Below are 25,556 nucleotides of genomic sequence, written 5' to 3'. Positions count from 1 at the left end.
TGTTCGATCTTCCTTACCCTCCTATATAACGTTAAGGCAGAAAGATAGCTAGACCTTAGAATATTTCAGTAAGGTGTTGAATCAGATGGGATTGTAAGATTTTTCTGAGTTTCTTCAGACTTCAACACCTTGCTGAATTATTCTAACAAGGGGAGGACACCATGTGATAGACATCGATTTTGATGAGCCCTAGCCACGATTGATCTATGTCGAAAATAAGTAAATAGGTGTCCGAGCGTTTCAGCCAATTGGACTTAATAATAGAGATATTTACATGTAAATTATTAAAAATTTCATAGTGGCCGTGGGGTTTTAGAGGGGAAAAATCCCACAACTACCCTGGCGACCGCGGGGAATTCCTTTCTGGAGGCGTCGAGGTGCCTTTTGATGATATCGCCACGTTAAAAAAAAAAAAGATTTAATAAATTTTTTTTTATAAATTATTTTTTTAACTTGGGGAAATCTTCAAAAAGCACCCCGACTCCTCCAAAGGGGAATCCCCCGGGGGCGCCAGAGTAGTGTGGTTTTTCCCCCATAAAAACCCAACGGCCACTATGAAATTTTTAATAATTTACATGTAAATATCTCTATTCTTAAAGCCTATTGGCTGAAACGCTCGGATACCTATTTACTTATTTTCGACATAGATCCATCGTGGCTAGGGCTCGTCAAATTCGTTGTCTATCACATGGTGGACACCCCTTGTAAGTTCCAATACCTTAGTGAGGTATTCCGAGTTCGATCTGGTCTTGCTTCAAAATATTTATATTAGTGGAACTGAAAATTTCTGCTCGAACATAAGATCAGGTAGGACTTGGGACATTGCATTAAGGTAGAACAATAGGTGGACCTTAGAATATTGCAGTAAAGTGTCGAAACAGATACCTATAGCTAACTTTGAGTTTGAGTTCCATCTATCCCTACATCTCACTGATATATTCTAAGTTCCAACCCTTTATCGAGGTATTCCAAGTCCAATCTGGTCTCAGAATCTAAAACGAATATAGGATGGAATAGGATCTGGAATATTCGTTTAACAATAAGATGTAAGGATAGGTAAAACTTATTATATTTCCGTGAGGCGATTGAATAACGAGTGAATAGGTATAAAAAATAAAAATCCCCGGATTCGGGGGAAATTTAACTAAAAATTGAATCTCGTTCAGGGAGACGGTTTCCCAATACTTCCCACGACGTTTCTACTTTAATACCGTTCGCCATGCTGACGGTGCAAATCACGTGCCACGACCAATTCGAACAAATTCGCAATCAGTCACACCTGACTTCCTTGTACGTTCCCTGTCCTCCCCTAATTTCCATGTCCGTGACGGAATTTTCTGAGCCTAGAGGGTTACCTGCATAAGAACGCACCCTTAGGCGGATGTAGGTCGGGTGGGAATATTCTCTTGACAAATTCCGTCGGCCTGATCCTATCGAATTCTATTTTAATAAAGCTCCCAGGACCTGCGCGAGTCATGGCGGGGATTCCATTTTCTGTGTAATTCCAACGTTGATCGTTAAAGACTCCCGGAGCGGCTGGAAAGTTGGGAAGAGCTTTGGAGAAGGTCGGGTGAACCCATACATCAATTTCAGATGACGTATACAGCGTTTGCTCATTTCTCATTTACTTCATTGTAGTGTTCGAACTGTCGTTTGCTTCGAGCTGGAAGGATTTTTTCCAACCTTCAGTGGTCATGCTGTATGTTGTCTATAGGTATATTGAGCAATCGTGGGGCTTGTAGGATGTGAGAAAGGGGTGGGAAACAAAGAAGTCTGTTTCGATACTAGAGTGTTTAATAAACTTCTAATCTAGTTTTCTCTCTTCACCCACTTTTCCATCTTCTGTTTGTGGAGCCTTCGTCGTATGTATGCAATCATTTGAGCAGTATGTCCCAACCTTTTTTGAGTCGCAACCCTCTTATATAATATTCAAATAACCTGCGACACCCCTCTCCCCATATAAGGTAAGGTAAATTTAATAAGGTAAAGAAAACAAAAAATAGGTGTTTCTGAATATAATTCTAACTTAATAATATTTAATTATCTTAATACATAAATTAAATATAAATTAAAGATATTTAATATATTTAATTATCTTATTTAGTGCGATGGTTGCATTTGGGTAATCTGCTTTTCCTTTTTTTTCATTTATGAAAAATCAGCATGGCAATGTAACCATATTAAACGAAATAAGTGCTAAGAATCGTCAATCAAAAGTAACCCCGGCGATCCCCCCAAAAATAGCCAACCCACAAGTTGGGAACCATCGCGTTTGAGGATTAAGGAAACTTGAAATATTTGACGGTGCATTTGTATATTGTAGATTACTCTTTATAAAGTTATAAAATAAAATATCATAATGTGTCTAATCGTACAGACTTGGATTACATTATCTATTACGCTAACTAATAATAAGCGAGCATTGCCTGTATAAAATAGACTGCACAGAAAGTACCGATAAATTAATCAGAATTTTCTTACTTACCTCGTACAGAGTGTGACTTGAAGAATCGAAGAACCCATGCCCGTATAGCATTCCCGAAAGTATAAACAAAAAATGCCCATTTACAATCAAACAAAACCACTCCCACACATGCGCTTTGCTAAATGCAATAGAAAATTGCAAAGTTCATAAACTCACATTAATCGACCAATTCCTTGCTCATTTTCCTAAACGTGCTGCCCCTCCAAATTCTTCGATCTCCTTATTTAAATCACCCTGTACAAAGTACGAAACGGTCGCGACAATTAAACTCGTGCTTCAGCCTCTTCTCAGACTTTGCGCTAGGTACGTCTGGCAAGATTCATTTTCCACAAGCGTTCAACCATATGCGCGCATTCGCGATACTGTTCCACCCGAATAATTAGCGATAGCAGAAGTGCCCGATAAACACATATCTGGCTGTCCATTCAGCGATTTATGAACCGCGAGATAAGGTCGGGGAAAAGGGGTACCCGGTGCAAAAACTAGGTCGTATAAATTGCGGCACCCTGGTTCGGTTCCGTCGGAAAGACCAGATCGTCGAGCTTGAATCCTCCTTTTATCCCGCATCGTCCGAGCTCCTTCTTCAACGCGTCCACAAATTGGCAAACCTTGTCTTTCGTTGTGATGGCCACGATACAACCGCCCCACCTGCGGAAAAGAAAATTGCGCGGGTGCATCTTCCACGTTCCTTTCAGATGAATATGGCACGGTATACCTAGGCCACTTAACATAATCGATTCCACGTGAACCAGATCCTGGTGTAAGTGAATTGAAAGGAGAAATCGAAAGAAGCCATAACTAGATTACGATGTCCTCAATCATTTCGTTTCAAGGAGAATTCAAGTCGGTTCGGTTAAATAATTTACATATTTGAATATTTCTCAGGGAACCTGAATGTTTAAGAGCAATAGACGCCTGGATCGCGTGCGCTCACGCCGTAAAAGTAATCTCCGACATGGTCAGCCGGCTATCGAAACACACCCATGGATCGATTTGATACAGCCGTCTGCTCGACACTGGAGGGTGGGAATAATTTTTTCGAATATCTTCCTAAACTGGACGCAGTTTCTGAGTAGGTGAGAAGGTGGAGGAAATAGTACCAGTTGATTGAATCACGCTGAAGAGGGAATCTAGTTTGAAAGTCGTCCGAGGTATCTTCGTGGCCGCCACCCGAGGCGATAAAATTCATTCCGTTCGCATCGTAAAACGATTAAGCCGTCCTCCCGAGCTCGTTTCCGCTTTTGGTTTCTTCTATTCGATCGTGCTATTTTACACTCCCATTTCCATTGGTAAAATGGCGGTTGTCGAGAGTGGGACTCGAAGTTGTAAAGCAAGTTCGTAACTGGCGGGGTTCCCGAGATGCGTAACACACTCGACGACACGCGTATAATTTGGAGGTTAATGGACGTTATCGAGTTGACTCTGGGTTAGGAGTGATCGAAAAGTCCATGCGAAATTTGTTCAGAGAAATATTCTAAGCTTAATTAAAGAAATCCAGGATTCGTTATATTGCTCGTTCACAGGAAGTGATTAAAGTGGCGAGGTGATCAATTCCAGCCATCTTTCTTTTTCTATGAAACTAGGAACTAAGTAGATTAAGGGGCAAGATAGCAGCTTCGTTACTTAATATATTATAATAAAAAAGCCTTCTCTTTTTACAAATTTCTCAATATCGAATACCTTCGAGGATACCCCTTAACGACGCAAACGCAGACACATATCTCTTTATTCACGTCCTAGATTCCTTAAACACGAGTTGATCAAAACCGACGACCCCATTGCAGCGATCTGTTCTCCTTACCACCGTCTTTTCTCTTCCATCTTAAGAATCACGACGTCTCTCTAGCGATATAAGAAAAGTTTCAGATATCTTCTTCACGATAGTAATTCCCTGCACCTGTTCCTAATTGGTAACCGCAGTAATAATCAATACCGCGGTGGAATTGGCACGACAATTATATCATCACGCGGTTACACGTATACGAGCATCGGGGAAGCAAATTGCTGAACGAGGAACTTCCCAATAAATTATCACTCCGACAGACGAGTAAGATGGACCCATCACCCTGCTCAGTGTTTCCATAAAAATTCGATTTTCACATCAGCTCCATTCTTTTGCCCGGCTCCCTTTGATCGTCCAGTACAAGGGCTACAAGACCTGAGCGCGAGACGCGTCCTATCCATTCGTGTTTAAATTTAATTTACGGCTCCTCCAGGTCACATGTCTCCCTATCCAAGTTGCACTTACCCAGCCCCCGTGAGCCTTGCCCCCAGTGAACCACAGGTCATAGCTTTGCCAACCAGCGCATCGACACTGGGATGGCTGCACTCGTACAGCTTGTGCAAGCTCGCATGGCTCTTCGACATCAGGCTGCCCAGATGTCGGACCCTCTCCTTCTCCGTTAGAGCGTTCTCCTCGCTCGTACGACGAAACGCCACCACTCTGCCCGCCTCTGGAACGCGCAACCACACCACCGTTTAATAGTTTAATCGATTGAAATTTAATAATCGCGATATTCGCGACAATCCCTCGCAAAGGGGCACACACAGGATTTACGCATGCATTTATAATCGGGCGGGCATTTCCGAGCATCCCACAGGGTGCGACAAGCGATTCGAACTTCGTGGTCGATTTTCTGGTGAAGCGATGAACTATTTAGGAAGAGTGTGCTTTTTGAGTGGAAATTGACTGTCTTTCTTGAGTTTCGTGTTGCAGTAAGAAATAGAACTGGTTTAGTAGTAGTGGGAGAAATAGTTTATGTACTGTGTTTGCAAAGAACATAGGTAGTTTGTTGTGTTATGTACGTGACGTGCTTGTGCCTGAAGAGTTAAAGTTTTCACCATTTCGGATAACTAGGTTTGGAGGAGTTTGGATGTGAGATTGTGGCACACTTTTTTTATGCGATACTCTTTTCGAATTTTAGGGCGACTGGATCGCCCCTTTCGAACGCCTGCAGTTACTTTCATGAAGAATCTTTTAACTTCTAGAGATTCACTTCTGTGACACAACGTGTTTTAAATGCTACTTTTGTAAAGCTATAAGAATTGATCTATGCATCAAATTATCCAGGGAAAATCTCGTGTTCCTTATCTCGAAAGAAAATGATCGAAGTGTTCTGCATACATGGTTCACCCTGTACTATCCTCGCGTGCACGGATCGTTTAGGAAAATATAGCGGCTGCGTTGCTTCCACGTTGATGTTAAATGCATGAAATTCAATCGTTTTAAGTAGCTTAACAAGGAACCCTTATATTATTCATACAAGCGTAACAATATAACGAGTCGGGTAGTGCAAAGGAAGAAATGTCACGGAATTTTCTTGGAAATTTTAACGAACCGTACGGTGACGTTAATTTTCGCGCTCGGTGTCGCATTTTCGTTTCCATGGCGCCTCGTTATTGCACACTTCGTTGATCTTCGAAAGGGATTTATACGCGACTAATAAGATCTAGGGTTGATCGTTGAAAGACTCTTTCGGAGGGGGAAAATTAAACGGGAGCGTCGAAGGGCCTTCTCCGTGGTTTCCGTTGCGCTTCCAGGGCAATAGATTCTACGGATTGAGAGGAACGCAAGACGGTGGGAACGAATAGCCATCCCAATCGATAGGGTGCTGCGAAAATTTATTGCTTCGTGGAAGAATGCGCGCTGGTGATTGATAAGCGACGTTGTTTCTCAGGAACAGGTTCGTGGGTTAGGCAACTTTCTTATTAAACACGACGATACTGAACGATGCCTTGCAGAGATACCGTAAGCCTGGGGTACATTGGCAGGTTTCTGTAACATTTTGTTACATAATATAGAAATTAATATTTTCACATTCGTTTTAACCCTTCGTGGTCACACGGGGTGTATCACACCCTGGGATATGTCTTTGCCAATATTTCTGTAAATTTCTAGACCTTAATAATAATATATAAAATTTTTGTGAATTTTGACAAACAATAATCGCTTTTATCCACAACTATTTCTTCAAATACAAATTTCAACATATCAGAATTTACATTACTAGAAAAATACTATTGGAGCATGATTATGTGAGTATTACGAATGTACAATTATCAGTTAACACACATTACACAGAAATTAGGGATAACCAGAGAGCAAAGTACCTAGACCGAAATTACAGAGGCAGAGTTCAAAGCATGATCGCAAGGTTCAGATGTGGGAACGAAGAGCGGGGAATCAAGTACTGGAAGGAAGAAAAAGAGACAGTATGCAGACTATGTTATGGGGCTAGGGAGACACTGGGTCACATGCTACAAGACTGTAAGGAACTGAAAAGAGAAAATTCAATGATCAGAGGGATACTAAAGGGAGAAGAACAAGGAGCGGAGTGGATGTGTATGGTTCTGGAAAAAAGGAGAAGAAAAGAAGAACAAGATGAAGGAAGAAATCAAAACGAAAGCACAATCTTCAATTAACAGTCCCAGAGACACTTACACACATAACACATGTAACCCCATTTTGGGGCCGAAAGGCAAAAAATAATCCTATTTACTACTACAATTATCAGTCGAAGGTTAAAAGATTAAGAAATGCGAAAATGGTTACTCAAAAATGACGCGGGGGTGCAGTGAAGCCCATGCGACCGATTGTGATTAAAAGACGGTGTGACTACGGAGGGTTAAGTGATTTACTACAAGTGTGAAAATGCATAAAATTTTGCCAAATTTTTAAATGTAATTAAACATGTACTCTTGGTGGCAGAGCTATATAGACACATATGACGAACTCCTAAAATCCTTCACGCGTCAAAGTAAACATGTTTCGGACGCTGGACCAAGGGGTTTGAAAGAAATATGGAGAGTACATCACTTTACACGTCCCTCGAGTAGGTCCGCGTTTATTCATTCAATCTCTGCAAGGCTCAGAGCGTCATCGTTGCCCCCGTTCCTTCGACTCCACGAATAACAAAGGTGCCCCCAAGTTCTTGATTACAAATAAGTCTCGTACAAGCTTTTTGTATTATTCAAATGGCCCTTTAAATTACCTCTCGCGTAAGTATCACCGGCATTAGCATACATGAATTATTCCTGGGAAAACGCGGCTGAAATTGAGCGGAATGTTGCCGGGAAAAATGGCCGCATAAATAATCCTTGTTTACCGGGCGAAACTTCGCGCTTCGCGGGGAGTTTGTTCAAATTGATAAATACGAGAATACGCTGAGCGGAAAGAAGGAGAAATGGCTACCGCGTAATTCTGCCCTCCCCTGGACATTTCCTATACACCGTATGATGGATCCTTTGCCTTCAGGATCTCGTTACCTTGGTACACGTGCAGGGCGCGCTGCTTCAGCTTGAACTTCTGCGAGTCGCTGAACGCCCCGAGGAGCGACACCTCTCTGAGCCTCTGGTTCGTCGTGCCAAGGTTCTCGCTGATCTGGAAGAATAATGTGTACGGCTGCCAATAATGGACCCTCTGCGACGATGTTATTGCTGGGATCGTGGCTGCGTGACGGTTCGGTGGGAACCGGGCAAGGTGCTCGGTGGAAATTTAGAAAGCATTTAGAGGGAATTGGATCCGGCCGTTCTGTGGAAGAATGGCTCTCGATAGCCGTGAGTGGAGGGACTCGCGATATAACTGCTTTTATAGAGAGCTAAAAGAGCCAGCGCGAGAAAAACAGGAGCAATTGATCTGCTCCACATAAAGAAACATTTGCTCGAGTTTCGTCGCGACACTTTCTTCTTTCTCCTTTGTCCACGATATTAAAGTAAATGTCACCATTGAGGAGCGCGACCTCTTTATTCACTGGTTGCTCTCTTGATGTTTCTCATTGAAAGTGGGGAGCGTGTGGCAGGTAAAGTGGGTAAAAGAGACTTTAATTTAATAAGGCTCGTTGACACTAATTCACTCCATTTACTGTGGCATTTTTTTCTGGCCGTTGAACAAGGGGGTGGTTTTCTCAGTGGCTCGCGCAACGTCGAAGAAGGATTTCGATATTATTATTGTTAATGTTGTGTCAGGTGCATACCTCGTCCAGGGTGTACGGTTCTTCGTGAAGGTCCTTGGTCACTACAGAGACCATTTCGTCCAGGCTGAGGCCGAGGCTTTCCTGGACTTGGATTAATCTCTGCACGTGTTCCCAATCATGGTCACATTTCTTTGCTATTACCTGTGAACGAGCGAACCAACTCTGCTGAACGAATGGAGCTTGCTAATTTGTGAATCGTTTGTTCGATTCTAGAGATCGACCATAGGCAGCTTATATTTCCTTTTGTATTTTCACTTTGTGTACATTTCCTGCAATATCCTTTTTCCCCTCTATTTTGTAAATGAAGTTAATGAATGAGGGTTGGTAAAGTTTCCCAAATATTTAGTAGCAGGGTAGCGAAGGAATTTACTGAGCGTTTCAAAAATTGACTTCCACTCGCCCGTAAGCACCCCTTCGCCAATTTGCATGAAAACAGATTGTTTGAATTGTTTTGATACTCGGACGTTGTTGGAGACAGAGGAAGGACCTTCGCCGAGTCACATCGATCAAAGTCAGTCGCGCAGCAACCGTAAAACTTAATCGAAAAGCAATCCCATCAGGCCCTTTGGAACTTCATACTCGAACGATTCGTCGAATGGCTCATTGAGCTCAAAACAGAAGAACAAATCAAACGGCGAAGTCTTCGAGCCTGACTACCACCGTTCACAGTTTCATTCCCCCGATGCTAACGTTTATTTCGCATCTTATGTAAAAATAATCGTTCACAATTACGTTCTACTATTAAATTTCCATTGATCGCTGTGCCACGCTCATTCACCGCCCTGTTTCAAGTAATTCGCGCAACTTTATTATCGAGCAGGGGATTCATCTTGAGCTAATTAGTTCTAGCTAACTGACAGTGGCGCGAGGAGCCTGTAGTTTTTACATTATCCTCACGCCTTCGAGTTTATCTCACTCGAAAACCGTCGCGAAACTTTGCTGGCTAACCAATTCTTCAGTAACACTGTCGTTCCAATTATAAGTTGTAATTTCATACGATTCTCGGAGAAACTTGGCCGTGTACCAATTTGGCCGCGATGTGTCAGGGAAACTTTCAACAGCATCATTATCTTCGTTTCAAAGTTCTACTATTGTGTACCCGTATCTTCCATCGTATTCCCTAAACTAAGCAGAATATAAACAAACTTCGTGTCCGTTTAAACTAACTATTGTAGTATACAGAAACTTATATGTCATCCACTTTAGAAAACGAAGGGGAACACCCATGTTCCCTTGGGAGATCATATTTCTTACACGAAGGCCCCCAATGGATTAAAGTACCCCTGGTCTTAATTATTTCCTAGAAATCAGCTTGTATTCACCGCGAAAATTGGTAAAGCTTTCAAGAACATACGAATTTTCAATCGTGGGAAATTGGTACGTCACCTGTGCAGCCAGTCGACACTCCGCGACCCTCAAATTGAAATCTGCTGTGGAGGCTTTGTTGTGACAGGCCTGGCTATGCGCTATCACGAACACCGCGGTTTCCGGTAGCGTGACGTCCGTGGAGCGCAAGGGGTTGAACTCGATTAGCATCGCGGAACCTTCATAGACATTAACAAGCGTCAGCACAGGTGTGTAGAGGGCTTGAAAATATGCCAAATGTCGGGCAATTTGATGCGTGGTGTTTTAGGAAGAAGTAGTCAAACTTTGGAAGTTTATTACTACTATAAGGTGACTATTGTGTAATGTAATTGTACACGAGGGGAACATAATGTAAAACACTGTATAAAAGGCGAGGAACAGTCGTAAGACAGCTGCAGAACCTATTCTATACTCTACATAACATCAATATGAAAAATCATATAACTGTACGTATATAAAAACACTACCCCTTCGAGTCACAATTTTTTTAAGCTTATTATCTCCTTCTTTCATTAACTGCTAAGTAGAACAAGCTCCCAGAGTTTGCTCATTTATTTCTAAGACACCCTGCGCACGTAAGTAAAGAAAACCAAACAATTACCAGCTTTGCCGAGGAACGCGATCGCCTGATCCATTCCACCCCCCTGAGTGCCAATGTACCTTTCAGCGCCAGCGCTGATGGTAGCCAATTCGCGTTTCGACAATTGGTGCTGTAACATGAGACAAACTGTTGTTGGAAAATCGACCGCAATTAAACTTCTGTTTTCAGAAGCCCGCTTTATTATTCTGTTTATGTTTTCCCTTGGCCAACAGCAGAGACTCGCTCATAGCCGCAGCATCGATTAAAGAAAAGTAAATGCTTTTCTCCCGTTAAAAACGCCAACCCCAAGCGGAGCTGGCAATACAGGTTGCGAATGTTTTTAACTCGGTAAGCAAACTTCCCGGTACGACGAAAAGTTGTGCAGTTCGCTAATTAAATTTGTTCTCGCCTTTAAATAACACCCCGCGCACACGAAAGTGGCAACGATCAGGGAACGGGCAATAGTTGGCCCAATGTTTGCGGGGAATTGCAAAGCACGAAAGTCTGCGTCTCGAAGGGATTTCTATTAGGTTAGATAGGGTGTAATTTTCGTTAGCGTTCGCGTTTTCTCTGCCGGCGCTGGAACAAGGGATCAATCAAGTAGCTTCCGCAGCTAATGGCACCCTCGACTTTTCCAACATCCGCTGCGGAAATGTCTTCCTGAGTGACACAAGAAGTTCCAGCTAGATTGCTGGGTGGATAGAGTCGGCTCCGTTCGACGGGCGACCCTTTTAATCACGGAAACAACAGACGATAAATGTTTTTCTGCGGTGAAAGGGGCATCGCCGTCGAGAGAGTGAAAGCCTAAGGTAATATCACAAATGATTTTACAGAGAAAACGAGATTCTATTAGACGAGTTTCGAAGACAGCTTAAATTACCCCCGCGAGTAATGTAACGAGATGAATTATTTCCACCCTCCTCTTACCCTCGCACCGCATAAAACTTTCGTGAAAGCAATTCTTTCCAGGGCTAACTTAAACAGATCGTCTACCTTTGCTAGCCCAAAGTTATTTATTTCTCGATGTTTGTCTCAACGGTGGAAAATTGTTTGTCGCTGAAAGTGGAATTAATCGGTTGAGGGAGAACTGAGAAATTTTTGATGAATTTGTTAAACTGACTTTAGAGGACGAATTGGAGGGTGGGAGATAAGGAGGGGCATAATGGGGAGGATGGAGGTTGCGATGCTATCGTTCATTAGCTGCTGTTATTACGTAATTACCTTGGATTGCAGGCCACTTGAATAGGTAATTACAATTAGCGAATATTATTTTCTGCTAAGGAAAATTGCATGTTTTCCCGCGCCCATCGAGAGCGAAATCAAGTGCAAACACATTAGCGGGTACTTGACCTAAAATAGTAACTAATATTCAATTTTCATTGGAAAGCACGGAGCTTAAAACGGGTAAACAGATTTGCTCGTGCACAAACACTTGAAGATTGGCGAATCTTAAACTCGGTAGCAGACAGGAAAATTAATCTCCAACATTTCGCTCGTCGCTGCTTAAAATAAACTTAACGAACTCCATTCTGACGACTCCACCGTCCAAAATTTCTTCCTCAAGCTAACTTTCTACCTGGCCACTAGCTTTGAGTACATCAATCCTTTGCACTCTGACTTGCACCCTCGTCAATTATCTAAGGATCTTTTAAATCAATAATTTACTTGAATCCGTAAATCACAAATTCTTCCACCCTTACAGGGTTCAATAATATCAGCATGTAACGTGAATTTAAACTTTGGTGTGCCTTAGAAAGTTGCCTGGGGTGCAAAGGGTTAGACTGCATCCCCCAATGCGAAATCTCAACGAAATATTTGATAATGTGTTTTCAGATACGGGCAGCTTGACTGTTTTCAAGTGTTAGGAGGTAGAACAGTGATTACGAGCTATGGGTAAACGGATACTCACCTGACCAGCGTGTACAGTGAGGAGGGCCGCGGCAGAGACGAGTGCGCTCGAGCTCGAGAGCCCTGAATTAGGAGGAATGTTACCCCAAACTGCAGCCAGGATTCCCGAGGGCACGCTCTCCTCAGGGACCACTTCGAGGGCTCCTTTCACGCCGCAGAGGAAATATTTGTACCACTCTAGGCCGCTGCTGGCATCCTCGATGCAAACACTGTGGGAAAATGTCAAATTCATTTCCCTTTCAGCGGCGCGAGCAACCCCCGCGACTATTTGTAACTCGCTTTTAATTGCGCGCAGTGTTTTTAAAAATCTACGACAATGTCTGTCTACTCGTTAGATCCAATATGCCACACCGTGTAATATAGTTATTTCGCAGAATTTTTTTTTGGAAAAGAGGATGATTTCAAATAGCGATTGCATGTACCTAAGTTTCAGAAACCACCCTCTTCAATGCGATTCTGAAAGATACATATTACAAATAGCTTGAGGAACACAAATTTCTTGGCAGATTTAAACATTAATTAATAGAGGCCAGGTAAAATAGCAGAAGCTGTATTATATAATGTTGCTGCAGTAATGCTTCCGCATGTAGGTACTTACTTTTCCATTCCCACGGTAAGGAATAGCACCTTTTACAACAACGCCCGTAAACTTCGGGATTCCCGCGAATATGTTCGCCGCGTAAAACCCGAGAGATGTTATAAAGCACATTGAAGCGTGCTGCGCAAAGATGGGCGAATCACACTGGCTCCTAGCATTATGCCCTTTCCATTTACGTTACGGCCAGCCCTTTCTCTCTGTTCCACCGCGGAGAAGCCGTGGTTATTATACGCAAAAGTTGCGCCTTCTAGTTAGTCGTTGGGAAAAAGATTAATCAGACAGAGTGCGGCAAGTTCCGCAACGTCTGTGAGCTTTATTAAATTCGAATTTGACGTCGCCGAGTTCAGGGCGCATCGAAACGAGGACAGAGATTAATTCTAGGAGAACGTTGCCCGTGAAATCACGTTTTACAGGCAACTTTGGTAATCCCTTTTAATAGGATTTTAATCTTTAATCGTAGCTAAGAGGTGGGTAATAATCGATGCCAATGAAATGGTAAAGAATGTAACGAAGTTGTCGAGTTTAGCTGGTTTCTTGTTTCAATCATCCTTAACTATCGTAAGAGAAAAAGCGGATTTGAGCGATGGAGAAAGCTCTTGGCTGCTCGAGAAACCGTAGAAGAGTGCTGCTACACTGGAGGGTTGGGAATAAGTTTTAAGAATATCGAGCTGGCTGGTGAATTACAAGCGGCTCGATTCTTCTAGCGACTGCATTTTCACGCTCGATAAGGAATACCAGCTGCAAGTAACTCCCAGCAATTCTTACGCAATAAGTAACAGACCCTGCAGCTGTTGTCCGGCCGCAGTTTGTTATTTTCCTCGAATATTTTCTCTCGGGTTATAAGGTGAATGTCCCAATTCCTGCTCATGTCCCCATTTCTGATCATTTCGTATTTTTCTTATTATTATATGCGTTATGTTTGTACTATAGTTGCAATGAAATAATTCTAATACATACATCGCTATCTTTCATCAGAAATACGAACATTTAGAGCATTATATATTTAACTAGCGTCCCCCGTGTCGGCTTCGCCCGAGATTTTAGCGTGATTGATTCGTGTTTATTAGAATTAATATCTTTTAAGGAAATTAAGTATTTTGAAAAAAGCTGAATTTCTTCATAACATTTCGAAAAAGATTTTCAACATTCTCTCCAAATCTGGGAGATTTATTTTCCCTCCAGCGGAACACATACCAGGCGTTTCTTCGTTCCATGTTAATAACGTGTTTTTGAGACATGCTACGTAGCCTATGTTCGCCCTAGAGTATCCTGGAATAACGTGTTAAAATTTGAGGAAGATCAGTTCAATAGGTCTTGAGCTTTGCGCGAACATAAAAATCGACTCTCTCTTTATATAATAGTATAGATTACAAATTACTAATAGTTAACAATCTTGAAATATCTTTCTTAAATAGTTTTTGGATTGGTTGATTTATTATTAAAGAATTAATCAATTACTCTGCAAATTTTCATCGCAAACAAATTTTGTACACCTTCTTTATGACGAGTTATCTCTTAAATCAGCAGAAGTTGGGACATTCACCTTATGCAGACGTAAACACACGCTGGGTCGTTTACAACCATTTGCAAATTAAAATACGTTTCCTGGAAAGCGATCGATGATGCGCAAGCTGTACACCGGGCATAAATATTCTACATAATTTACATAATATGTGTTAAAAATAACCGCCTTGGGTACTTACTTGTCCCAAAAGATAGCTTTCACACAAATTTTTCTTATTTTATGCCAGAAAGATGGAACAATTTATAGGGCTAATGTAAACAAGATAAGAAGCGCTATAAACACATGTGAATATTTCGGAAGACACCTATCTTACTCTATTGTCTTACTAGACTTAAGAGACTTTGTATTTGGGGACCGTCCTTAAATAACTTAAGGGTAATTTTGTCGATTTTTGATCCCCTGCCTCCCGCAGTATATTAAATACTAACTTTACTATTCGGCTTCTCCCGAAATTTAAATTCTGATTTTATATAAAAAAAATTATTTTTTTGTGAAGATGGTCACATTCATCTGAATTAGTTTTTAATCAACAGATAAACACACAAACATATAGAAATTTTCTGCTTTATATATTAAGATTCCGAAAGGCGCCTAATTGAAAAATGCCCTAAAAAATCCCACCACCGAATTCATGATAAAGTTTTAGCCTTTGCCCATTTTCTGCTCCAAAAGCATTAGCAGCAATGAAATATTTATTGCCAAGAATAGCCGACAATCATGCTTAGACGTGAACGGGCAATTTTATGATTGTAAATACGCCCGAGAGCACCATTTACAATTGACGCGACCGCTAAACACCGGGGGGTCGACTAATGAAATAACGCGGCCTGGCATTATCGTTCCGCCTTTCATTTCATCGCGGCCTCTTAATCGGACGGCGAACGGCGTCCAGGAAGCGCCCGAGGTGCTTTTCCGGCAAATTAGTTTCACGTCAGGCCGAGCGGCGTTTATTTCTGTCCCTCCGTCCCCCGGCCGCGAGAAATGCACCGCAGAAATTTCTCGCGGCGAAATTACATTCCGATGTTCTGTACGGAATTTTGTATTACTTTTCGGCTTATACCGCGCCGCGCGGTCGAAACGAATGTTTTCAGTCGTCTGAATTTTCCATCCATTCGAACGGGAGTATTTTTTATTTGAATTTCAACCACGCGCTAGTCCATTGTTATTTCACGCGAATTTTCAACTCGCGTAAGGGTGCAGGAGGTGTAAAAAATTGTGGATGCGGGATTTGGGGGTGAAACTTTTTGCGATTATTCTTTTCTTTTATTTGCGAGCTTTGCTTTGGTAGTTTTCCACGTATTCGGCTAGTGAAGGGCCTTTTTTTTTAGCGTGTACTATTAAGGTTCGCCACCGCAAGTGAAAGCACCAGGGAAAAGTGCGGTAAATTTACAGCCCGACCCCGGATCGTGTTTCCGGAAGCGGAGCGTCGACACTCCACTTAAGTTAGACCCTTGAAAGCTCGAGGCGAATTAAATTTGTTCTTGCTAATTGAAACTCGGGATATATCGCTCAGCGAGTAAGACGTAAACAAATTGTAGTACGGGGTTAAGTTTGCGGCGCGTTGAGATCAGCCGGAGCATAAGTTTAGGGTTAAGGGGAACTCCACAAAGCTGCTGACTCTTTTAAAACAGCGCAGCGTTCTCGATGCGTTGAATATTTCCGATAAAGTGGAATGGTTAATGACATTGTTAATTTCGTAAAAATGGTAAAATACTTTCGAGAATTCCTTCATTTTTAAAAGGCATAGCTAAAGAATTTTCTTTCAATTTGTTTACTCACCTGACATTCTCGAAACTGCATCGGAAGTCCTTGTACTTCGGGTCTAGATTGGTGAGACGAATATCGTTGCTCGTCGAGAGCGCCACGGCAACGAGGATATCTTGTTCGATGGCCATCGGGCAAACGGCATATCCGCAATAATCGATGTGCTCGCCAATTAAATTAACTCTGTGGAACGGGCCAGCAAAACAAGCGCATTATTACACGTAAAGGAATTGGATTCATCAACGGCTGAACACAAAAGAAACTGCAGTTCCTCGTAAACAAACTATCCACCACATCAGGGGAAATGCATCGAAAACATCATTAATACGCAAACATAACGTAGCAGTAAATACGAACTCCTTCATCAAATTACGCAGAAGGAAATGGTGCATTAGAATTACGAGCGAGAATTCTTAAGGGGGTATACCCGTTTGAACCCTCGGAAAATGTGTACATTTTGGGGATTTTTTTACAAGTCAACGGCTGGATGAAGATTTCCCGTTTTTTTACTATCTTTACATAGTATTATGAACTACTTAAAGAAAAAGTTTCAGTTAAATAACTATTGTTTCTCGGAAGTTATGCATACATATCCGAAAGTCTCTCGATTTTAGACGGCTAAACGGTGGGCCTAAAATCTCGCGCTACGTTCAACCATTTCACTTGCAATTTTGCATGCAGGATCGTAAGAGGATTCTACATCGTCCAACGAGAGCTTTTTTATTCCGATTCCCCGTTTATTATTTATAAAGAAAAAAAGTGGCCTTTTCTTTTAGAAAAATGTAAGTTTACCTTTGATCTCTCACCATTTCTTTATTTTTAAAAAAATTCAAAATCGGCCCAGTTGGACGACAGTTATTGACATACTTTATAAGAAGATTTTATTGTTTTTTATTTTAGACACGACATACAGCTGTTTTCAGGCCCACCGTTTAGCCGTCTAAAATCGAGAGACTTTCGGATATGTATGCATAACTTCCAAGAAACAATGATTTTTTAACTGAAACTTTTTTTTTAAGTAGTTCATAATACTATGTAAAGATAGTAAAAAAACGGGAAATCTTCATCCAGCCGTTGACTTGTAAAAAAATCCACAAAATGTACACATTTTTCGAGGGTTCAAACGGGTATACCCCCTTAAGGGGAGGTGCTACTTTGGGCGCATGAAAATCATAGATTTTGTTTAGCAATTTTTTTCTTATATATAATGAACTCAATAGAAAATCCGATTAATGGCATTAGTTATACACCTTTCGAAGATTAAAACACAATTTTTTCAATAAATCGGCGGTGCTAGAGCTACTAGAGTTCATTATTTAAAAGAAAAAAATTATTAAAGAAACCTATGATTTTTATTCGTCCAAAGTGGCTTCTCCTCTTAAACATTTGACGATGAGCATACCTTCCCGGGACTTTGACGAAGAACGAAGGCTCGACATCGTATTTCGACGTGAAGTGAGTAGCCAGGGTGTTGAACCGCCCCAGGATCTTCTCACCTGGTTGTAAAATGGGAACACGGTCCTCCGATTCCGCGTCGCACATTCCATTCGCGTTGCGCGACATGCCTGAAACAGATTCGTGGAAAGGATTCGATAAACGTGGAACACCCTGTGGTCCTTTCACAAAGGGCTCTGTTGCCACGCGAAAATTTTATCTTCTTGGTCGGCGAACGTATCGACGCCACTGAAAGGTTGTGAAGCCTTTGGGCAGGCTTCGCGTTTGTGGCCGAGAATTGAATTTTCCAGCGATTCGATTTTTCCCGAAAATCGACTGGCTATCGGGACGGATCCCGTGGCGAGCAATGACGCCTCGCGAATGATGAAAATCGCGAACGAGGTCAACGCCATTAATGCAATTACTGCGTCGGAGAAGATAGCGGGCCGATTGCGTCGCTCGAACCGCCCCGAACGGTTAGAGGCTTTCATCGAGACACGATACGCAATTCTACTGGTCGAGGGAAAAGTCTGCGAGATACTGGGGAAATCGAGAGAAATCTATGGGCATTGTGAATGAAACGGAACGGTACGTTTCTTTTTTGGGGGGTTACATACCCTTGCCAGGTTGAAAAATAGTGTAGGTTTTAGGATTTTTTTTATTATATAAAGAAACGTCATATTTAAAAATCAAGATATACACCTTGCTGTGTATAAATTCAGCTGTATTGTCTTCTAAAAGAAATTTGGTATTCCAAAATCAATTATAAGCCAAGTATGTGATTTTCGACCCATGTTTTCATCTTCTTTTGATAATAAAAAAAAAAACAAGACACTAATCGAATATAGATCTCGACAAGTCAATCATTCAAATTGGCCCACTAATCTCTGAGATATTTTGGGCCTTGGGAGAAGGGGCTGCTCTGGCACCTTTTCTTAAGTTATCAGATTTATTTTGCAGGAGAATACAGCTAAATTTATACGCAACAAGGTGTATATCTTGATTTTTTAAATATGACGTCTCTTTATATAAAAAAAAATTAATCATAAAAATGACCCTATTTCCTAACCTGCCAGGGGTACGTAACCCCAAAAGCTTTCCTTGAGCATGGGGTGTTTTATTAATTCCTAACAGTAGGTTACAGTATTATTATTACAATAAAATATTCTGCGACGTGTGGATTGATATAAATAAAATGTTCGGGACGTGCTGAGAAGTGGCTGTTCAGTGTCCCCTTAGCGACAATTAACCATTGAGGGAAACAGTGCCGGCGACCGGAGAATACTGGCTACTGCATCGCTGTTATATCGAACTCGGTGGATTATTGGACACGGTATTATTTTTATGGACGAGTAACAATTTAAATGGTTTCCAATTTCCGCGTGGAAGAGCGATAAAATGCAAGAGTTAAAAAAAACGACTCTCTGCATTTTTGTAATCATGTATTTATATCGTGTTTCTGAAATGTTTGTTGCTCTTTAGCTAAAGAATATATTTTGAGACTAGTTCGAAGGATTCTATTGCAAAGTGATTCGCAAAATTTAAACAATTTATATGTCCGTTTAATCGATTTCAAGACTGAATGTCGAAAGTTGAATAACTTACAGGTAGACACCGAGTTATTTTTCTTTATCTATTGATAAGCGGTTCCGAGAACGCTGCTGCACACATAACGTCATACAAGCAAGCACTTCCTCCCGACGCTTATCAATACGAACAGTTGTAATGCGTTTGCTGCTTTACAAACACAACACTTGAACACGCGCAAATATTGTCTACGCTAAAAACAATCTAAAGACCGTTTCCTCTCCGCTGAAAGCAATAATGCGTTGCGAATAACTGCGTTGATGAGTGGGCAATTCACGAAGCTTTAGTTATCGCTTATGCAAATTATCAGCCATAATAACTGGTTAGCAACAGGGAATTAAAATATCTAATCATTTCCCAGAATTTTCGAACAGATAGAATCCATGGAATTAATTCCATCACATAAAACGCTACAGCTCCAAAAGTATATAATATTACACTGCTACTAGGGATAACAAAGAACAATAACCACAATAAACAATAAGTTTACAATTTTTGAATACCGATAAAAAGACTCTCTTCAGCAAGGAATCCAATTTTACAAAAATAAGTAAATCAAATTACCCGAATCGTCCCGCCCTGCGTAGGGTTGCCTCTGTGTTTCCCTGATTGAACACGGGGAGGCAGCAAAGACCAAGCTAACAGAAGATCCAGTCGCAAGCGTTCGAAACACTGAACACCCGTCCGAGCGTCAACAGATTCGATCGATAGTGACACGTCGCGTGCAAAAAAGAAGGATAAATTTAAAGAGCGCGATCGAGGAGAGTCGGTTTCGTTCGTGCCTCTTCGACTGATGCAAACGCGGCGGCATGCAGCTATCTACGTTTCGAATCGGTGAGAATGAGCGGTATATGGTGTTTTACGTTATTAAACCGAAGCCTCTCGCGCCGATCGATCAGTCCGGCCACAGACACTCGCGAACTTCTCTCGGAAATTTGCATTGTAAATTTGAAATACTGCCATTTTATATATATAGATAGTATTCCACGTTTTTAACCGACTTCGAAAAGAAAGAGGTTCTACGTTCGATGTGTGTGTATGTAACATTGTTCAAATGGGGTGGCATTTTGTTAGTTAATCTTTATTTACTTATCTGAACCTGCTGACCTAATTTTGACCATGCATGTATATTTTTATGTATTATGTTTGCCCGCGAATTTCTCCGTAACTACTGAGCTGATTTTCGTGAAACTTATTGCATTTAGTTTACCTTCAATCAACTTAGGTCATGGAGAAAAATTATCAAAATCGGTTAAGTAGTTTTGAAGTCACACGAAAAATAAGAAATCTGTTTCATTAACCGACTTCATTATTATTATTATTAATATTATTATTTTTATTATTATTATTACTATTATTATTATTATTATTTTTTTTTTTAAATATAGTTATATAACTTAAATAACTAAAAAGTATAAAATAAAAAAATTAAAACTGACTGCAAAAAATATAAGAGGAGATAAAAAGTAAAAACTAATTTTTTCCTTATTTAATCTACGACTATCAATTTTTTTAAGTCAGCGCTAGATTTACACAGTGCAAATGATGAGGAAGCAACATAAAAAAATTGAGAGTCGTAGATTAAATAAAGGAAGAAATTATTTTCTCTTCTTTCTTTTTCTATTTCCTTTTATGTTTTTTTTTTATTATTTTTAATTTTTTTTCGATCGAATTGATCGATATTTTCTTCTTTGCTGGTAGCTACCTAGTGTCGGTTGTACCAATTTTCAAACGCAAGCGGTTCATAGTAGTTTTCGCTCGTCCTACGAAGGGCACCACTATGCAGAACGTCGGGTCTTGGAAAATGCGTCGTAAAAGAAATTGGGAATTCGCGAGCATGGCATTTGGAATCGTTAAAAAACTGTGTAATATTGTAGCAACCCAGTAGCAACCAAGTAAATTCTTTGTTATTGTGTTTAACGAGGGACCTGCAAGTGTGTACGTGCGTCATGTTTACACAGCGGGCACGACTGCGCGTGCCCGTAAACGAGCTAGTGTCGGCTATTGCCGCGTCAGCTTTTCGCGCTGACTGGCGTCGAGTCGAGAGAGGAATGCTACAACGTGGCTCCTCGCGATATTACTTGTAATACAAGCAGTACGGTAAATTGAAGCAACGAAACGAACGTACCTGTCAGTGCAGCCGGCGATTTTGGTCCGTGGAGCAGCGATTCCTCGCGTTATCGCACTCTGTTGACCTTATTCAGCACGTGACGTTTTTTTTCCACGCGCTTTTTCAGGACGCGGAATTAGGCGGCTTATCGATCAGAATGAGTTGTTCGTACAAGTAGTGCGGCGGGTTGCTGATAGCGTCGCTAGTGACACATGGCATCTTGCTTGGCGGGCGATTCGAATTGGTTTCAGAATTGGAAACTGTTCTTCCCAAATCGGATCTGCTTCTTGTCAAATAAAATTCAGATGGTAGACATGATTACCCAAATCTTCACTTTACAGGAAAAACCGTCGGAAAATAATGTTGACGAAGAACACTAAACTTTCTAGACCTTGATTCGATGGGAATGAAATGTCCCTAGTTTGTTCCAGGTGTCTACTTTACCGCCTGTAGAACCTTTCGTTGATAATATCACCACAGACGAGGTATAGAATAGACCTATCAAGCAATGTATTTTTGTGTCGCCGGTTTAGGGGGGTCCTAGGACCCCCTTGCCATTTTAGTGTCGCATGCAACGTTACCGGTGAAGTCTCAAAACAGATTGCAACGCTACGCGTGGTAGGAACTAGAATTAAGCACGAGTAAAACTAGTTTATGTTTTGAGAGTCAATGCCCGCGATTTACAAATGTTTCTGTTAGAGTAACAATTTAAAAATCGTCTTATGAACATATTTCGTTCAACGGAAGAGAACGGAGGAAGAAAATAAAACGATATCACATTCGTCTTTTAACCTTGCTGTCCTATTCCGGTTTATTTAACGCAAAACAAATTTATTTAACATACAAATTTATATAAACAACAACATTATTTGTGGAAGACATGCTTTCATGATGTAACGTGGAATACCTCGCAAAGGAATTGTAACTTTGTATATTTCAATAAAATGCTGAAGCAGAGAGGACTTTAAAAATTGTGAAAAACTCAACAGTTCCAGTATCTCGCTGAAATATTCCAACTTGCACTTATTCTTCCATCTTAACACTATATTCGTGTTCTGGGGTTCGGTAGGAACAATCGAGCAACATTTTAAGTTACATAGTATTGCAAGTTAAAGAAATTCTTATATACGACTAGAATATTTGACAATCGCAGCCATCGGCTCGGTTCTCACCGATTACCAGGTCTCACCGCGAGGAGGTTGCTGCGCTTGGAGACCCGTAGAGAGATAGATGGAATCAAAGTTCCATCGATCTCCCTGTACATGAAGCCTACTAAACCAAAGAGATGGATGGAAACAAAGTTCCATCGATCCCTTCGGTTTAGATATAGAATCTAGGGAACTGCCAAGCAATCACTCGATTAAAAGAAATTCAGGAAAGAAGGAAAGGCGAAGGGTAAGCATGAAACAAGTATTGGACGGCGCAGTTCCTACCACCCTGCTGTCCAAGTCGAAAGGGAAAAGCGCTCGGCGCCTCCCAGACGATTCCTGTTGCTCCGATGCGACTCGTCAGGAGCAAACACTTGACCTGACTCAAGCCGTCCAACACGGAGATTGGGTAATCGAACCGGGTGACTTACGCAGGCAGTGTACCAAAAGGTGCACCCCCTACGCCCGAAACTTTTCCCTTTGGACAAGAACACCAAGGGATGAAACTGATCCACCCATACCGATTCCATGCTCAGTCACTTGCTTCCGCAAACGGAAGCAGCGGTAACCTCCTCATCACAGATGAGGAGCCAATAAACAAACAACAAAGTTAATGATTTAGTGACTGCTTGGCAATTTTACATGGGACCTTAAATACTTCATACTATAATAAATTAGCCTAGCCTACCTTAGATGTCTTCTTTCACTGTCACTTTGCACGATCACTTTTCACTATCACTTTTCACTATCACTTTTCACTATCACTTTTCACTATCACTTTTCACTATCACTTTTCACTATCACTTTTCACTAGTAACGGTGAACCTGAAAAGCTGAAACAATCAACTACTATATGTTAGTAACGGTGTGGTCGGCCTGGAAAGAAATTAAGGAAAAGCTTATTGAGTTGGAGACGATCGAGATAATTTCGACCAACAGCAGAGCACGCACGAGCATGCAAAACCACCGCAGAGATAAGTACTTGAAGGAAAGAGCAGAGAATGTAGACCCATCGATGAGATGCATGACAGAGTGACAGAAGTCACAAAAAACCATCGAAGACATAGACGAGATGAAATGAATCAGGGAAAACCATCGAAGACATCGACGAGATGATATGAATCAGGGAAAACCATCGAAGACATAGACGAGATGAAATGAATCAGAGAAAACCATCGAAGACATCGACGAGATGAAATAAATCAGGAAAAACCATCGAAGACATGAAATGAATCAGGGAAAACCATCGAAGACATCGACGAGATGAAATGAATCAGAGAAAACCATCGAAGAAATTCACGAAAATGAAATAAATCATTTAAACCCATCGAAGAAATGCATCAAATAAAATAAATCATGCAAACCCATCGAAGAAATACACAAAATAGAACGACTCGCGCAAAATTCTCGAAAGTATGCATGGAAATAGGACAGATGATGGAAAACGACCGAAGAAATCAGATTTGACATTCGCAAAACAATAAAATTTTAAATGACTTACCGAACCCCAAAATTTCATCAGCACCAAGCGAATAAACGAACCCAGGCCAGAGGGGCGAGAGGCTGGCGGAAGAACCAGGGTTGAAATCCTGACCAGGTCCCCAGCAAGTTCAGCAGCTCCGGGGGGAGGGGGAGGAAGAACCAGGTCCCCAGGAAGTCCAGTGGATCCAGGTGGCTCGGCAGCTCCAGGGGGGAGGGGGAGGAAGAACCAGGTCCCCAGGAAGTCCAGTGGATCCAGGTGGCTCGGCAGCTCCAGGGTTCCCGGAAGTCCTTCAAGTCCGGAGGACCGACGACGACTGAGTACATGAAGATCTGTGAGCTCCTTATGTAGACTTCGAGGAATGATGTCCCCCGATCAAAACAAGGTCGACGGTTAGTTACAATTGCGAAATCCAGCGAATTCTTCGGCAAAAATGGATTTTCGGCTAAATTATCCATTCCAGTGGCTATTGCTGTGACAAATAATGTTAACAACATTTACACTAACCGCCCAGTATAAATTATTATTAACTATAATCGATAGAACTCGAGATATCAAGCAATTAGTAACATTTGGCCTTGGATTTGCAAATGATTTTCTGCGCCGACTGAATTCTCTTTTATTCTCAATGTTTAATCGTTCGATACATTAATGTTAATGCTTATACATATCACGTAGTATTATTTATAATGTATAAATACGTTTTAGTTGAACTTAGTGTAAGTGAATAGTTGCAGGAATATTTGGAGAAATATGAGTGAGATACTTGTTTCTCCCCCTTAGTTACTAACATCGGCGAAGTACTTTTGGCAGGCACAGGCACTGACTCTACAATCGCGTTGCACACGATTACAAAATCATTTTCTGTTTTTAAACATCCTTCAGTTTCTGAAAAAGTCTTCTAAGTAACGGGTATATCTGAATGGAATCCTGTTAAATTAAAAGGCCTCCCACATGGTCCAGTAATCGATGAAATTGATGCACGAATTGAGAAATCACGAGATAATATGCACTATGCCATGCACACACTTCACTGAACCGATGAATTTCTCAGGGCTAGACAAACTTTTATTTCACAATGCGGGTTTCAAAAGTAACTCGATTTGCAGTTGCATCCATGCACCACAAGACACTCATGCATCATGCAACTTTCTGCGAGACTTTTAAAATTAGATTTTACTGTAAATTTCAGTGTTGGCGGTAAACTAATATTAGGGGCAAACGGAATCCAATTATTATTACTTCACTGGAATGATTAAACAGTGCATTAGAAACTTGTGGGAATATCAGTAACAGCGTGAATTTTTAATACTTTTTTCGGCGCACGATACGTGAAAGGGTTCGCAAGGGTACGCAAAGTGCTAATAAACAATGTCACCTTGCAATTTATAGCTTGCACGGGCTTTGAAGAAATGCCATTTCTGAACGCCATAGTGTCTTGATCCACGAAATGGATTTTCGGAGAGAAATCCGCGTGAGTCGTTGACTAACCGAGCCAAAGCATACCGTAACAAAAGCCTACCCTCTTATGTCAAACTCTCTCTCTAAACAAGTCACACGTATACAAGTACGCACACACCTTTCAGCATTTCAACACATT

The 25,556-nt window shown here is 41.3% G+C and overlaps 1 protein-coding gene across 4 annotated transcripts; it reads right to left on the bottom strand.

The window, feature by feature from the left end:
- Positions 1-2,297: 2,297 nt before the first annotated feature.
- Positions 2,298-21,491, bottom strand: Galk (N-acetylgalactosamine kinase). 4 transcript variants are annotated; one of them, XM_076815461.1, is made up of 10 exons: positions 21,347-21,491; positions 17,600-17,762; positions 16,213-16,380; positions 12,312-12,519; positions 10,424-10,532; positions 9,844-10,001; positions 8,458-8,598; positions 7,751-7,865; positions 4,734-4,938; positions 2,298-3,133 (listed from the first exon to the last, which is right to left on the bottom strand). In XM_076815461.1, exons 2-10 carry the CDS (start codon positions 17,758-17,760, stop codon positions 2,968-2,970), a joined length of 1,431 nt encoding a protein of 476 aa, XP_076671576.1. In that variant the 5' UTR covers positions 17,761-17,762; positions 21,347-21,491; the 3' UTR covers positions 2,298-2,967. The 4 variants fall into 4 exon arrangements, with proteins under 4 accessions (XP_076671576.1, XP_076671567.1, XP_076671595.1 ...); XM_076815452.1 differs by lacking the exon at positions 21,347-21,491 and adding an exon at positions 19,783-20,003; XM_076815480.1 differs by lacking the exons at positions 2,298-3,133; positions 21,347-21,491 and adding exons at positions 3,149-4,388; positions 19,783-20,004.
- Positions 21,492-25,556: the final 4,065 nt, after the last annotated feature.

The sequence above is a fragment of the Andrena cerasifolii genome, chromosome 1 (assembly GCF_050908995.1).
Source record: "Andrena cerasifolii isolate SP2316 chromosome 1, iyAndCera1_principal, whole genome shotgun sequence".
NCBI classification, from domain to species: domain Eukaryota; kingdom Metazoa; phylum Arthropoda; class Insecta; order Hymenoptera; family Andrenidae; genus Andrena; species Andrena cerasifolii.
The sequence above is the reverse complement of the archived record's forward strand: the minus strand, read 5'-3'. Positions and strand labels throughout refer to the sequence as shown.

What these genes read in the sequence shown, in the direction of transcription:
- Galk (XM_076815461.1), bottom strand. Translation starts at nt 17,760, where the DNA reads ATGTCGCGCAACGCGAATGGAATGTGCGACGCGGAATCGGAGGACCGT. An exon ending in TGCAGTTTCGAGAATGTCAG is followed by an intron (nt 12,520 to 16,212) that starts GTGAGTAAACAA and finishes ATTTTCCCACAG; the next exon opens with TGTTTGCATCGAGGATGCCA. An exon ending in CGCGTTCCTCGGCAAAGCTG is followed by an intron (nt 10,002 to 10,423) that starts GTAATTGTTTGG and finishes ATGTCTATGAAG; the next exon opens with GTTCCGCGATGCTAATCGAG.